The sequence below is a fragment of the Antennarius striatus genome, chromosome 12 (assembly GCF_040054535.1).
Source record: "Antennarius striatus isolate MH-2024 chromosome 12, ASM4005453v1, whole genome shotgun sequence".
NCBI lineage: Eukaryota > Metazoa > Chordata > Actinopteri > Lophiiformes > Antennariidae > Antennarius > Antennarius striatus.
This window is the reverse complement of record NC_090787.1, coordinates 2,120,756-2,133,986: the sequence shown is the minus strand read 5'-3', so window position 1 is coordinate 2,133,986 and position 13,231 is coordinate 2,120,756. Positions and strand designations below refer to the sequence as shown.

The window sequence follows — 13,231 nt, the reverse complement described above, 5'->3', positions numbered from 1 at the left end:
TGCATTTTTAGGAGATGAAATACGTCTCTGATTCTGTAAGGACATTGGATGTGAATGTGGACGTTATGAACTTCATGTCACATAGAGAAGGAATGAAAAGGAGGACCCAAGCAAAGAAAACCAAGGAAGAAAAGTTGTTCACAGATCTAATGGAATAAACAGAGAGGTTTGACCTTCAGGAGAAACTGAATTTAATGAGGCAGGGAATAAATTCTACAATCAAAATAACCAGAGGCTTCACAAACAAATTGAAATGTACATCTACAGACGGGAAACCCAAGGAGGTGGAGAGAAGAATAACCCAACATGAAGACAAACAACCCAAAACATGACAATTTAGTTCTGATACTTTTATTTTTTATGCTGATGTAATAACCAAAGAGTTTGAAACTGAGCCGTGGTTTGTTTCTTTTTTGTTCATGTAAAGGAAACTTTATTTGGTCAAATCCCACTTAAAACAAAAATATGTTGTTTTTACATCTTGCCATGTACTTAACTTTTCCCATTATATACACAGAAATTCTAATCTATCGGCCATTTCTATTCAACAGTATGTCAATGTCAAAATAAAAGTATAACCTCTCCTACATAACCTTTCCTAAAACACAAAAATAAATTAAGTCAATGATTAATACCAGTCCATTGTTTTTGTCAGGAATTATGTTTTAATTTAAATTATGGGGTACAGCAGAACAGCTACACAAAATGTGTAAAAAAAAAAAAAAGAAGTGTGATCCATAAGGAGATATATCATGTAAAGTATATTATCCATAGATGTATAACTTTCATGTTCAACAGTAAACATAAGCGAGTTAAAGCAAAAATAAATATAAGAGAAATGCCATATGTTCACACAGAATCTGTAAAGCACACATTCATTCAAAGTGCTGGCAGCCCTTTAATTACCTTCATGTGGCTGCTTTTAATTATTCACAGCAATCGTTCTTTTAAATGCCCTTCCCAAACAATCTTTGCCAAATCAATTAAAAAAAAAAAAAAAAAAAACATTCACAAAGGACGTTAAAAATTCAACATCTTTTAATAAACAAAGTGTCTGATATTTACAGCAAGTTTTTTTTCTTTTTTCTTTTCGCTTCATGGCTAAAATTCGGTGACCCTCCTGAAGGAGCCGACGATGGCGCAGGTGGCACACCAGTCGCGGTACCTCCTGTACTCCCCAGTTCTCAGGAAGTACTGTCGGCCTCGGTAGTTGGGGTACTCATAGAAGATCCAGTAGCCGTTCATAACATTACAGGAGTAGACGTGGCGGTGATGGAAACGGTCAGACACACAGGGACAGTCATCCATGAACTCCATCATGTGACCGCTGAAGTCGGGCTTTTCGTAGATACGCAATCTGTAGGAGCCTCGATACTGCAAGAGCACAAGAATATTTCACTCAATGTTGATGTAACAGTTTAAACTTGTTCAAGAATTTTCACTCCAGTTTAAGTAACCCTGACTTTTAAAGGTCAAACTATGCTTGAGTGTCATCTTGAAGCCTACTTACCACTGGGATCATCCGGCACGAGCGGATACAGCTGCTAAAACCCATCCACCTCTGGTAATCAGGGTACTCGCCCCTCCTGATGAAGTACTGGTGGCCCATGAAGTTGGGTCGCTCGTAGATCATGAAGCAGCCACTCTCCACCCTGATGGAGTTGCAGCGGCTGAAGTACGAGTGAAGGTCCGTGCAGTCGTTGCTGCACTCATAGCTCCGACCCTGGAAGTTCTTGTCCTCGTAGAAGATAAGCTGGTGGAAAATACATGTGTGAGCTGTGTTTGGGGATTTATTTTAATTCAGCTCAGTAAAAATGTACTAAGGGCAAATTAAAATTGTTTGTAAGAACTTACGTTGAATATATCAGAGAGGAAAAACAGCACTCACCTTGCCCATGGTCTCCGTTGGAGAGATTCCCCATGTTTCCAGGCCTTTTTATACTGCCTCTTCACAAACAAAGTATTGTTATTCAAATGCTCTCCTAGTTCTAATTGAAGGCTACTGGCACATGTTTACCTTTTTTGTTGGGTGAGAAATATGGATTTGTATTTGAAAAAAAGGATAAATAATTAACTGGTTTGGTGTTTTGACATGCATGGACAGAGGAAAACACTAGTATGGTATCCACACATCCAGTGAACAATGGCTGCAGAACAATACGGAACAGCCCTTTAGCATTAAATATGTTGCTTAACAGAGGAGACAGCCATTCGCGGTCCCTAAACCACTGCTGTATGCTAAGCTAAAGCTGTCTAGATATAAGATGCTCACGGTTGGATTTCTTTATCCACTTTTACTTCTTTGATTAATTAAAACCAGTTTTGTTTTTTGTTCAGGTGTGAGGCAACCGTTTGTAAAATTTTCTTCGTTATAACTTAACCGTTACAATACCTTTGATTTAATTCACCTTTAATATTGGAGCGTAAAATGATAGCAAGAGCTAACCATAGCCGCCTCTGACATCACATGTTGCGTGTGTTGTTTATTGATTTACAGAGGATTGTGTATACAGTTTTTTTTCTGAGATGTGAAATGAGTACACAAAGATTAAGAAATATTAGTTGCCATTTAACATGTATTAAATGTTAACAAAGTTAAATAGCTAAAAATGTAAATATGACATAGTAAATATAGTATGTGAGAGACAATTAAAAATTACAGAAAGCTCCACTTGAAATAGAAACAACTTTTATCTGTTAGTCTGGAGATGTTTTTTTAAAAATATAACATATCTTAACTGCATGCTAAATTTTTTACAACTTTTTTTTTTATTTTTTTTATTGCGTCCAATACACAAATTTATTTACCTTAACTACAAAAAATAAGTTGAATTAAGATATTTATTTCATGTTTTCTTTCTTCATTGCAAACTAGGAAATAAGGGTAGGGAATTTGAATGTAAATATACGTATTATTACAATTGTTATAACAGAATAGAATTTCTTTTCCTGTGAGTTTAATCACTTATAGGTGGATTTCTTCTAGTTTCATGAGTGTAGTTGAACAAGCATCCCTTCACATCAGCTCATTTGACCCTTTTTATTTTTAATTACTCAGTGTTGCCTACATTTTCTACTCATTTACTTGAGTTAAAACCCGGGTCGCTCTGTATGTGTGATGCTAAAATAAACCCGACATGATTCTGTTTAACTCCTATTCTATAACCTACTGTTGAGTTTGACCACAGTGGTTTTCCTGCCTCACCCGGTCTTTGCTTACATGTTCTACACTGAATGCTGTTCGAATGGACTCAGCTAGAAACAGGTGAGTCCAACAAGGGCACCAAGTGGGAGGGGCCAACTCCAGCATTGTTCGCTATGGTATGCCTGATCGTACAGGAGATTAAACTAGAGCGTACTAAATACAGGCCATTGTTCAGCCCCCAGGCCCTGTGTGGTGGATATCTTCTCATTATTCTGTCAGCCTGCAGATGCACTTAGAAAAACATTCATGTGTTGTTAATCAGTTAAACTTTATTGAGGAAGCAGACATTTTGCAAAAGCTAAGCTTCAATTGAAATCAACGATTCTCCTGATGGAGCCGACTCTGGGGCTGACGCCGCCCCAGTCGCTGTATCTCCTGTACTCCCCGGGCCTCAGGTAGTACGCCCGGCCCTTGTAGTTGGGTTGGTCGTACAGCAACCAGTGGCCGTCCATCACGTTGCAGGAGTTGAAGTCGGACATGCTGAGGCGGTCCTGGACATTTGGGCAGTCGTCCACCAGCTCGTGCATCTGGCCGGACATGTCGAAGCGCTCATAAAGCCTCATCCTGTAGGAGCCACGATACTGGAACAGGATAGAGAAATCTAAGACTGTATCCAGGACAGCACATCTAAAAGGTTCAGGTACTCCTACTGCTGCGTTCTGAGTGGAAAAGATTTAACACTGCAAAAACTATATGCTAATCGGTCTGTCAGAGCTGTTTTTACTGCCCGTTTTAATGAGATAGAAAAGGCATTACCTGGGGAATCATACGACAGGATCTGACACAGTCGTTCATTCCTATCACCCGCTGGTTGTCAGGGTACTCTCCTCTCCTCAGGTAGTACTGGTTGCCCATGTAGTTGGGTCTCTCGTAGATCATGAAGCAGCCGCTCTCCACCCTGATGGAGTTACACCTGTTGAAGTAGGAGTGGAGGTCGGCGCAGTCGCTGCTGGACTCATGGGAGCGCCCTTCGAAGTTCCTGTCCTCGTAAAATATGATCTGCAAAAAGCAACCAATTGCAATCAAATGAAGGTATTTTCCTTTTTTTTTAACACCCCATCAGACATCTATTCCCCACAGGAAAAATAACGAGTACATTTTCTCTACCTTTCCCATAGTTCTGTTGTTGTCGGGCTGTTTCACCAGTCAGTATCATCCCCCAGCCGAGCCACTGTGCTTTATAAAAAAGAAAGAAAGGACAGCTGTGTGATTGCACAGCATAAAGTATTGTCATTCAAATATGTCCCTCAGTAATGACGGATCAGGGTTCGGGGGTTTGTGGGAGGGAGAAATCTGTTGATGTATAGATGGGCTCTGGTGGGTGATGAGTTATTGTTCTTTCCTCTATGTTCATCACAATTTCTCCCTGGAATATGCCACAGAATAATGGCCAGTGTGTGTGTCACACAGCATCAGCAAGATTAAAATGATATTTAATAGGGCTGGCACATAATCATTTGTGCAACCTATCGGCTAAAGCGAAATATATTAAATGTGAATATTACTGATGAATGATTTCCATCTGTCAGTAGTTATAGAAGGGATAAAGGGCTCAGCTTGAACAAATCCCAAGGGTGTCGTCTAAAATGCGAAAGTGTGAAAGTGAAATGAGGGTGCGTCCAAAGGGGTTATAGTGACATCTTTAATCTGTCAAAGGTCTGTTTTAGGCTTGATGTGAATACAACTCAATGAATCAGAAAGAAAAGCTCTCACACACACAGTCCAGGTTCACACAGTGAAGTAGTCTGGGTTCATTCAGTGATAGAAAAGTTTGGTCTAAAGTAGAAGTGACACCAGGCAGAAGATGTAGTTCATTGTTATTACAGTAAGATAGACAGTAAGACCCAAGGGCTAAAGGATTCATAAGTCATGCATTTGTGAGAACCCTCTTATAACTGAATGGACTACAAGTCTCCATTTTCAAACTGCTTTATTAAGATGTGAGTCGGTCCTTTGCATTGAGGTGTTTTGTTTCAGTTCATCTGTGTAGGTAATATTTTGATAACCATAACTTTGAACATGAAACATCCTGCATCTCTAAATCAGTAGTCCATGATGCGTCTTATGGAGCCGACCCTGGCGGTCTTGCCTCCCCACTCGCTGAACCTCTTGTACTCTCCGGGCTTTATCAGATACATCCTGCCTCGATAGTTTGGGTGTTCGTAGAAGAGCCAGTTGCCTTCAGTCACACAGCAGGAGAAGATGTCCTTCACGTGGAAACGGTCCATGACGCTGGGGCAGTCCTCCACCAGATCCATCACCAGACCTCCAAACTCGATTCGCTCAAAGAGGCGCACACTGAAGGATCCCAGCTCCTGTTTTTGGACAGGAGAGAGAATCATTACCTTCACATGATAATGTTTGACTCCATCACATTTATCTGCGTTCCTTTGAAACTCAAACAGAACACGTGTGAAGTTCAGTATCTGCTGATGTCTCTGCAATAGCTCACCACAGAAATGAGATGACACGAGCGGACGGAGTCGCTGACGCCCATCCAGTGGTGAAGGTCGGGATAGTCTCCTTTCTTCAGGTAGTACTGGTTACCATCATAGTTGGGTTTCTCATAGATCATGAAGCTGCCGCTCTCCACCCTGATGGAGTTGCAGTGGTTCGGGAGGCTGGTCAGGTCTGCACAGTCATGGCTACACTCAAAATGGCAGCCAGAGAAGCCCTTACCCTCATAGAAGATGATCTGGATATTAAAATAGTTGTTATCGTCTTTGAAAGGGAACCCACCCCACCCTCTGAGTTTTTAGAGCTGTGGTGTTTACCTTCCCCATGCCGGCTGGTTGGCCTTGCCCTGTGTGGTCCATCCAGCTCTTTGAAGACTCCCACCAAAAACATTATATAGTGAATGTGAAACGCAGACTCTGCATGTGTCATTCATATTGTAATGGTCAGGACTCTTTGGCATGTGAGCCTCCGTGTTGTTCTACACAGATGTTTACAGATGTTTGTCAGACCTGGTCTCCTGACAGGAGGTCAACACTTGTCCTCTCGTCGACAGCACCGAGTGAAGTAAGACTAATTGTTGTTATTAGTGGTAGTATTACATTTATAGCATCATGTCAGTATAAGATGTCGTAAAATGGGTTGGAAGTGAAAAGATTCATTTCTATCCACATCATCATCATCTATATACAGTCACAACAAGTGGTTTAAACAGAAATTAAAATTCTGACACCAAAATGTCCTGAAATATCCTTGTAGGTATCTTATAGTGAAGGAACCACCTGCAGGAATTTATTTTTAAGCAACCATATTTTCACTCAGATCCATCAGACCTGATCAATCAATCGGTTGAACACAGAGCTCCTCTCTACTCTTCTTCCTCTCCTTCTCAGCCTGTCTCATTCATTCATGTTAATAACATTACAACTCTTTCCTGGAATAGTGATGCTTTCGCCTCTCACAGCTTGTCATGGACCATTCTATCATCATCATCATCATCATCATCATCATCATCATCATCATCAGGGCTGTTATTGCGGTTGGTCTTTCAAATACTACAAACTAAAACTGATTTTCTTTTAACTCTTACAAGATTTAATTAGGATACTGACAAATCCATCTTCTGAAATCACGTGTCATCTTATTTTTAAATGGATTTAGATGTTTGTTTTTTATCTACTTGTTGTCTTCATCAGGATCTTTTTCTACACAGTTTTCCTGATTTATTAAAAGTTAAGGAACAAACTTCTCTCCTGATCTCAGAAAAAGTTCCAGTATTGCTGTTCAGACCAAAGATCGTGTGAAATTAAAGTCCTAAAACATCTTGAATTTGTACAGAAAATAAATCTCAATTAAATAAAGATAATTAGGAATTTCAGTGGTTGCAGTATTTTATTCAAACTCCTCAGGAGAGTCAGGGTGATCCCATCACACCTTCATGGGAAAACTTGCCAAACGAATGCAGAACAGGAGCAAGAGCAAAAGTGAACACGCTCTAGCACTGATGTTATTTTAGTCAGCATGTGAAACAGGGCATAGAGCATACATTTAACAAAAAACATCCTTCTGTTTTAGAGATCCACGAGGCGCTTAATGGAGCCCATCCTGGAGTTGTTGCCCCTCCACTCCGTGAAGCTCTTGTAGTGGCCGGGCCTCAGGTAGTAGTGGCGCCCCCTGTAGTTGGGCTGCTCGTACACGAGCCAGTGGCCTTCCATCACGTTGCAAGAGTTGTAGTTGGACATGTGGAAACGGTCCATGAGATTAGGGCAGTCGCCTGTCAGCTCCATCATCTCACCTCCCATGTCAAAGTGTTCGTAAAGCCTCAGCCGGAAGCTGCCGCTGTGCTGGAGGGCGGAAAGGTCAAAGGGTCAAATGGTCCATCGGTTTGTTGACACAATGGTAAAGACTGGTAAATAATAACAACAGCCAGTCTGGTTTCATTAACCTTATCCGGTTAAATAGTGACTGCTGTGCTTTGAAACTCATTGAACTTCAACTTCTCAATTATTAAAACTAAACAGTCAGGATGATGCATGAATCAACAGTTTCATCATTACCACTGGGATCATGCGGCAGGACCTGACGCAGTGATTCAGCCCGGTTGTACCCATGTAGTCGGAGTACTCCCCCCTCCTCAGGAAGTACTGGTTTCCCATGTAGCCGGGTCGGTCGTAGATCATGAACATGCCGCTCTCCACACGGATGGAGCGGCAGCGCTCGAACATGGAGTGGAGTTCGGCACAGTCGCTCATGCACTCATAGTGACGGCCTCTAAAGTTTCTCTCCTCGTAGAAGATGATCTGATGGAACACGATGATCCTGGTTTTCACATGTTCATTTTCAAGGATATTGAATTATTTACAATTCATAAAAAAAACCCACAAACCTTTCCCATCGTGACTGCTAGTGCTCAAACCACCTCCTGCTTTTGTCCACAAAGGTCAATCCCATCTTTATATAAGAGCGTGCTGTGGACCAGGTGTTGCCAGGTTTGTTGTTATTCAAATACAGCCTGGTGTCAGCATCACAGTTAACGCTCTATGCACAATTTCTAGCAAGAACCACAGTAGGACAGTCACTGGAACAGTCCCCAGCTGAGCTCCTCTACCCGTCAGATGGGATGGATTCAGTCCAAGCATCCTTTAGATGATGCCCAGATCAATTTGACGAAATCATCTTGAATTATAGTTTATAAAACATAGAGCAACAGGTGAATAACGCGTACAGATACTATGATCACTAATGGTGTTTGACCCCAGATATGGTAAACCAATTTATTTAAGCACCCAGAAGGTGAATCTCACAAAGAAGAAACGCATAAAGAAAAAATGAATTATGGGACTCAAGTTTTCTACTGGAATAATACTAATAATAATAATAATAATATTAATAATAATAATAATAATAAATAAACTTATTGATAAAGGTGGATTCTTATGAGATGAATCAGTCAATACCAAATGATTTATTCAGAAACATGAAAGGGAAAAAAATAAACAATATAATAATAGATTCGATCACTTAAAACAATTCCATTCTCATATATTTGGTTGATCTCTTTATTAGCCAATGAGAAATTGCAGCGCCGTAAGACTAATTATTATTTAACAATGTCATTTTCCACAAATACATATCTTAATAAGGAAAGAAAATAGAGGAAGAATTTATCTTTTATGAAATTCAAATGTCAATCAACTCGAGTGAGATCGTGATTAAAAATCGGTGATTCTGCGGAAGGAGCCGGTGGTGGCGCAGGTGGCCCCCCAGTCGCTGAACTTGCGGTACTCTCCGGGCCTCATGAAGTACTGGCGGCCGCGGTAGTTGGAGTGTTCGTAGAAGGTCCAGTAGCCCTCCATCACGTTGCAGGAGTAGATGTCCCGGCTTCGGAAATGATCCTGCACCGACTCGCAGTCGTCGCTGAACTCGATCATCTGTCCCTGGAAGTTGGGGCGCTCGTAGATGCGCATCCGGTAGGGGCCCTCGCTGGTCTGGGGACCACAAGTAAAACAACAAAAATCAAAGACCTGGAAGGAGCGGCATCCTCTCACTATCATTTTATCCCTCTATTTATCATCCATCCATCCATCCATCCATCCATCCATCCATCCATCCATCCATCCATCCATCCATCCATCCTCTCACATAGGAGAACGTGCGGCAGGAGCGGATGGTGTCGTTGTAGCCCATCCAGCGCTGGTAGTCCGGGTACTCCCCCCGGGTCAGGACGTACTGGTAGCCGGTGTAGTTGGGTTTCTCGTACAGCACCCAGCAGCCGCTCTCCACCTTGATGGAGTTACAGCGGCTGAAGTGGGGGTGCATGTCGGCGCAGTCCGTGTCGCACTCATAGGAGCGACCCTGGAAGTTTCTGTCCTCGTAAAATGTGATCTGAGTTCAGGGGGGAGAAGGGAGGACAAACCAGAACCAATCAGAGCAAAGAAACAGAAAAGATGTGTTTGGTGTCGATCTTGCATCCAGACAATCGATCATCCATTCATGGAATAATTATTTTTTTTAAATGAACAACCATGACTTAATGCCTCCTATATTATAATCAATAGATCTCTCAACGAGTTTATCACATTTATGATGTGTGATCAGATGAAGAACAGAGTCAGGTCCTCCTCCTTACCTTACTACTCATCCTGCAGAGTGTTGGAGCCGGTCACGTCTACTGCAAAGTGGTGGTCTCTCAAAGCAGGACCAGGGCCCCGCTATATAAACCTCAATCAAAAGGATGGCAGATCCCACTTTAGCTGTTTATTCAATGAGTGGGGATTTAACGCGCTGGCATCGCTGCCAAAAGTCTTGATCCTGGGCATAGAGCAAAAATCCCTGAATCATCAATGCCAAAAAAGTCCTAGCAGGCAAATTACTGGCCGGCTGTGTTCCTCTTTATTGATATGGACATAAGAGACACGTTTTCCTCTAATCCCTCATCAAGTGGGCCGATCTTTGCCTGCAGAATGTCAGAGGTCATCACAAAAAAAAAAACAAGGCCTATAAATATTGGTATAAAACAGAGGTAAAGAAAAATCCAGAACATCAAGAGTGGGTCATAATAGAGTGTTTATTACATCTGCTAGTTCAGCTCCAACTGTAGTTACACTGATTCATGTCGTGTGACAAACTAGGCCTGACGATGACTTTAGCAAACTGATGTATAAAATTATTTTACTGTCAGATGAGGTGTTTTGTTGTTCCCACTACCTGCGCAGTGGATTGATCAGATTATATCATTGAGCATGTATTTATTTATTTAGATTTTTTTCATGTAATTTAATGTCAGGTTTTCCACACTTTGACGAACACCACATTCAAGCTCTTCCCTCCTCCTGTCCCTCTTCTTCTCTGTGCATGAGGACAAAACCGAACTGTTGCACAAATGAAGTCAGTGACGTCACTGAGTGATGTCATTGGGTGATGTCACTATGATGTCATCGGGTGATGTCACTGTGATGTCCCTGGAGGATGTCAGTCGTGCAGAGACTCCTGGGAGGCGTCGTAGCGCTCAGCTCTGTCCTCATCGCTGTCCTGTGAGGCAGGGGGACAACAGTGCGTTAGATGTCAGTTTACAACCACGGGGGGGCAGTAGAGACCTCTTATCCTCGTTTAGAAAAAGGTTCTGATAACCTCTTCTTCATAAACCTGATGATGAGGAGGCTGCAGGACTCACAGTCAGGAAGGAGCGGCAGGAGGAGGAGGAGGATGAAGACGGTACGTGGATCCGTACAGGTGGGGCACGAGTCCTCCCCCTCTCAGAGAGCCACCTTTTTAACTTGAGATCTGTCACACATATTGAAAAATTCAAGACAAGGAGTCATTGTATCCCCAAACAGGGGCCCGGGCCCCCCATCAGGATGAATGGGGGTAGGGGGGTCACACTGACTGTGCTTCTTGGAGTGCTGCACTGCCTTGTAGGAGCCCAGCATGGCCAGCGGATGGTAGGATAGAGTGAAGGGATGGACGATGGAACCCTAGAGTTGAAAAATGGTGCAATCAAACTTTGTCAACATTTCCTGCAAGTGTGTTACGAGGGCATTCATAATGCATTATAACACAGGCTTCCCGAGGTTCGCTATCTGCTGTAAACAAATATAACATCTTTTTCTAAACGACAGATTATTTAAAATTTATTCAAATGTATTTGTGATGAAATGTACACTACGAACAGTTATAACATGCATACGCAGTCACAATGCATTCTCAGCTCATCAGTCAGTCATTGATTTATTACTTTTCAAAAAGCAGCCAGAAGAAGCTCCAAAGCTTACTTCATCATATGTCACAGCCTGTAATGTCCACTGTACATGTCGTGTAGACATAAGGCATTACGAAGGTGTTATTATACTCTGTAAATCTTGTACAAAAAAGCCATTTCATCCTCGTGATCAATAAACTATTCTATTCATTTACAAATCACGCCAACAGATGTGAGATAACAATCCGCACCTTGGACTGCTGGTTGGGGTAGGAGGCAGCCGGTTTACGTCTGTACAGAGACAAGATCTCCTCCACCGGGAGGCTGCTCTGAATGAAGGGACGGCAGAACGGCTTCGTCACAAACTAGTTCGTCACAGCAGTGTAAGAATTACAGAAGAGACTATTTGATGAAACGTCATCTAGAGTCATACAGACAGCATTAACATCCCACAATGCAGCTCGGTCATAAAGTAAACAAAAGATAAATAAGCACACGATTGAGCGACGTTGCACAGATTTGTCCTCAGCCTCACCATGATTATCCCTGCAAATGACGACAGGATCATGGCCTCCCGTTCCAGACGATTGGGATACTGGACGCTCCTTAAGTTGCTTGATGCTCCACTGTGGGACAGAAGAAAGAGGAAGATTATGTACAGTAGAAAAGAAACACCGATTCAGTCGGTTAGACGCCCTGAAATCCAAAGTAAATGAAGAATTAAGCCAAAAATTGAAGACACATGTAATTTTTTAAGCTAATGTAAGGGTAACAGTATTACATAAATCGTGGTTTGGAATGGAGACTACTTCCTGATTGTTCCAGTATAAATGATATTATTGGTGGGGCTCAGAATGCTTTCCAGTTCAAAATACAGTGAAACCTGCAGGATTTTATACACATTTAATCACAATTTAACCTGATCCTCTTTATTTTGCGACACCCTGGATTCCAAATTATAAAAGTTGTCAATACTTTTGAGAGACGCTCCACATTTCCAAGCCAGTCATAATATTAGCAGTTTCCTCAGGCTCATTTTATCCTCTCAAAACAGAGATCTTACATGATGTCTCTGTCGAGGACGTACCGCCCCACTTCTTTGTCCAACCACCAAAAAGCGACACTAACTGCAAGGTCATAGTGCGCCTGTAACACAGAGAAACCAGTGTCACGCTAGAAGTCCATCATTTCCTGTTTTGTTTGCGCAGCCGACTCGTCTTTGTGTGCCCCTTCTCAACATGGAGCCACAATAAACGCGTTTTTACCAGGTCGTCCAGCAGTGTGGCGGTCCTCCTCCCCTTCGGATCGAAAGACTTTTCTCTGAGTTTCTGCCCAATATAATCATCTCTGTTTGGATCAGAAAGAATCAATCAGCTCATGTTTAAACCGGGCTCTCCCACAGGACTCTGGGCCTTTTGATTTCCACTCACATAAGAGCTTTAACCTCTCTTTTCAGCTGTCTTGCCTCCATTTTTTAAAGGACTTCTGCAAAACATGAAAAATATCAGCAAATGTTTTTTATTCATAAATGAATTTTTTTCTTTTGCAAGAAAGTGAACATGCAGTGTTAATACTGTAAACGGTTGATTTTATTAGTTTGAGACCTCATCTGGGCCAAACGGAGAGCTACCAACAAATACTAAAGTAATACTAAAACTGCAACAAACCGTCCCTCCGGTGCAATAACATCTAATACAACTTTGAAAAGAAGTGTGTACTCACCACACAGTTCTTAATGTTGAACAGCTGATAGACTTTCAATTCACACCATGTTGGAAAAGCATGTTTTACTGCAGTCCTGCAGCCACTGAAGCTAGTGACCTTTCTGGAGAGCACAAGCCTTTCAAGGCAATGTGGAGCAAAGCTCTCAGGTG

The 13,231-nt window shown here is 42.0% G+C and overlaps 4 protein-coding genes and 1 pseudogene across 6 annotated transcripts; all 5 read right to left on the bottom strand.

Moving 5' to 3' along the window:
* Nucleotides 1–1,101: 1,101 nt before the first annotated feature.
* Nucleotides 1,102–1,897, bottom strand: si:dkey-57a22.15 (uncharacterized protein LOC795575 homolog). 2 transcript variants are annotated; one of them, XM_068328748.1, is made up of 3 exons: nt 1,880–1,897; nt 1,511–1,753; nt 1,102–1,374 (listed from the first exon to the last, which is right to left on the bottom strand). In XM_068328748.1, the coding sequence occupies exons 1-3, from the start codon at nt 1,895–1,897 to the stop codon at nt 1,102–1,104; spliced, it is 534 nt and encodes a 177-aa protein (XP_068184849.1). The 2 variants fall into 2 exon arrangements, with proteins under 2 accessions (XP_068184849.1, XP_068184850.1); XM_068328749.1 differs by having other exon boundaries at nt 1,889–1,897.
* A 1,564-nt stretch (nt 1,898–3,461) lies between these two features.
* On the bottom strand, nt 3,462–5,988 carry LOC137604897 (uncharacterized; annotated as a pseudogene).
* Nucleotides 5,989–7,046: 1,058 nt separating this feature from the next.
* LOC137604661 (gamma-crystallin S-1-like) lies at nt 7,047–8,384 on the bottom strand. Its single transcript, XM_068328580.1, has 3 exons — nt 8,046–8,384; nt 7,717–7,959; nt 7,047–7,503 (listed from the first exon to the last, which is right to left on the bottom strand). The coding sequence occupies exons 1-3, from the start codon at nt 8,052–8,054 to the stop codon at nt 7,231–7,233; spliced, it is 525 nt and encodes a 174-aa protein (XP_068184681.1). The 5' UTR covers nt 8,055–8,384; the 3' UTR covers nt 7,047–7,230.
* Nucleotides 8,385–8,608: 224 nt separating this feature from the next.
* Nucleotides 8,609–9,919, bottom strand: LOC137604660 (gamma-crystallin M2-like). The gene is made up of 3 exons (XM_068328579.1): nt 9,789–9,919; nt 9,302–9,544; nt 8,609–9,147 (listed from the first exon to the last, which is right to left on the bottom strand). Exons 1-3 carry the CDS (start codon nt 9,798–9,800, stop codon nt 8,872–8,874), a joined length of 531 nt encoding a protein of 176 aa, XP_068184680.1. The 5' UTR covers nt 9,801–9,919; the 3' UTR covers nt 8,609–8,871.
* Nucleotides 9,920–10,217: 298 nt separating this feature from the next.
* On the bottom strand, nt 10,218–13,210 carry LOC137604658 (uncharacterized protein C2orf80). 2 transcript variants are annotated; one of them, XM_068328577.1, is made up of 9 exons: nt 13,080–13,210; nt 12,788–12,842; nt 12,623–12,704; nt 12,421–12,503; nt 11,893–11,983; nt 11,609–11,722; nt 11,046–11,133; nt 10,833–10,942; nt 10,218–10,690 (listed from the first exon to the last, which is right to left on the bottom strand). In XM_068328577.1, the coding sequence occupies exons 2-9, from the start codon at nt 12,826–12,828 to the stop codon at nt 10,631–10,633; spliced, it is 669 nt and encodes a 222-aa protein (XP_068184678.1). In that variant the 5' UTR covers nt 12,829–12,842; nt 13,080–13,210; the 3' UTR covers nt 10,218–10,630. The 2 variants fall into 2 exon arrangements, with proteins under 2 accessions (XP_068184678.1, XP_068184679.1); XM_068328578.1 differs by having other exon boundaries at nt 11,609–11,686.
* Nucleotides 13,211–13,231: the final 21 nt, after the last annotated feature.

What these genes read in the sequence shown, in the direction of transcription:
- si:dkey-57a22.15 (XM_068328748.1), bottom strand. An exon ending in CGTGCCGGATGATCCCAGTG is followed by an intron (nt 1,375 to 1,510) that starts GTAAGTAGGCTT and finishes GTGCTCTTGCAG; the next exon opens with TATCGAGGCTCCTACAGATT.
- LOC137604658 (XM_068328577.1), bottom strand. Translation starts at nt 12,828, where the DNA reads ATGGAGGCAAGACAGCTGAAAAGAGAGGTTAAAGCTCTTAT. An exon ending in AGAGAGGTTAAAGCTCTTAT is followed by an intron (nt 12,705 to 12,787) that starts GTGAGTGGAAAT and finishes TGATCCAAACAG; the next exon opens with AGATGATTATATTGGGCAGA. An exon ending in GCAGCACTCCAAGAAGCACA is followed by an intron (nt 10,943 to 11,045) that starts GTCAGTGTGACC and finishes TATGTGTGACAG; the next exon opens with ATCTCAAGTTAAAAAGGTGG.
- LOC137604660 (XM_068328579.1), bottom strand. An exon ending in CCTGCCGCACGTTCTCCTAT is followed by an intron (nt 9,148 to 9,301) that starts GTGAGAGGATGG and finishes TGTGGTCCCCAG; the next exon opens with ACCAGCGAGGGCCCCTACCG.
- LOC137604661 (XM_068328580.1), bottom strand. An exon ending in CCTGCCGCATGATCCCAGTG is followed by an intron (nt 7,504 to 7,716) that starts GTAATGATGAAA and finishes TCCGCCCTCCAG; the next exon opens with CACAGCGGCAGCTTCCGGCT.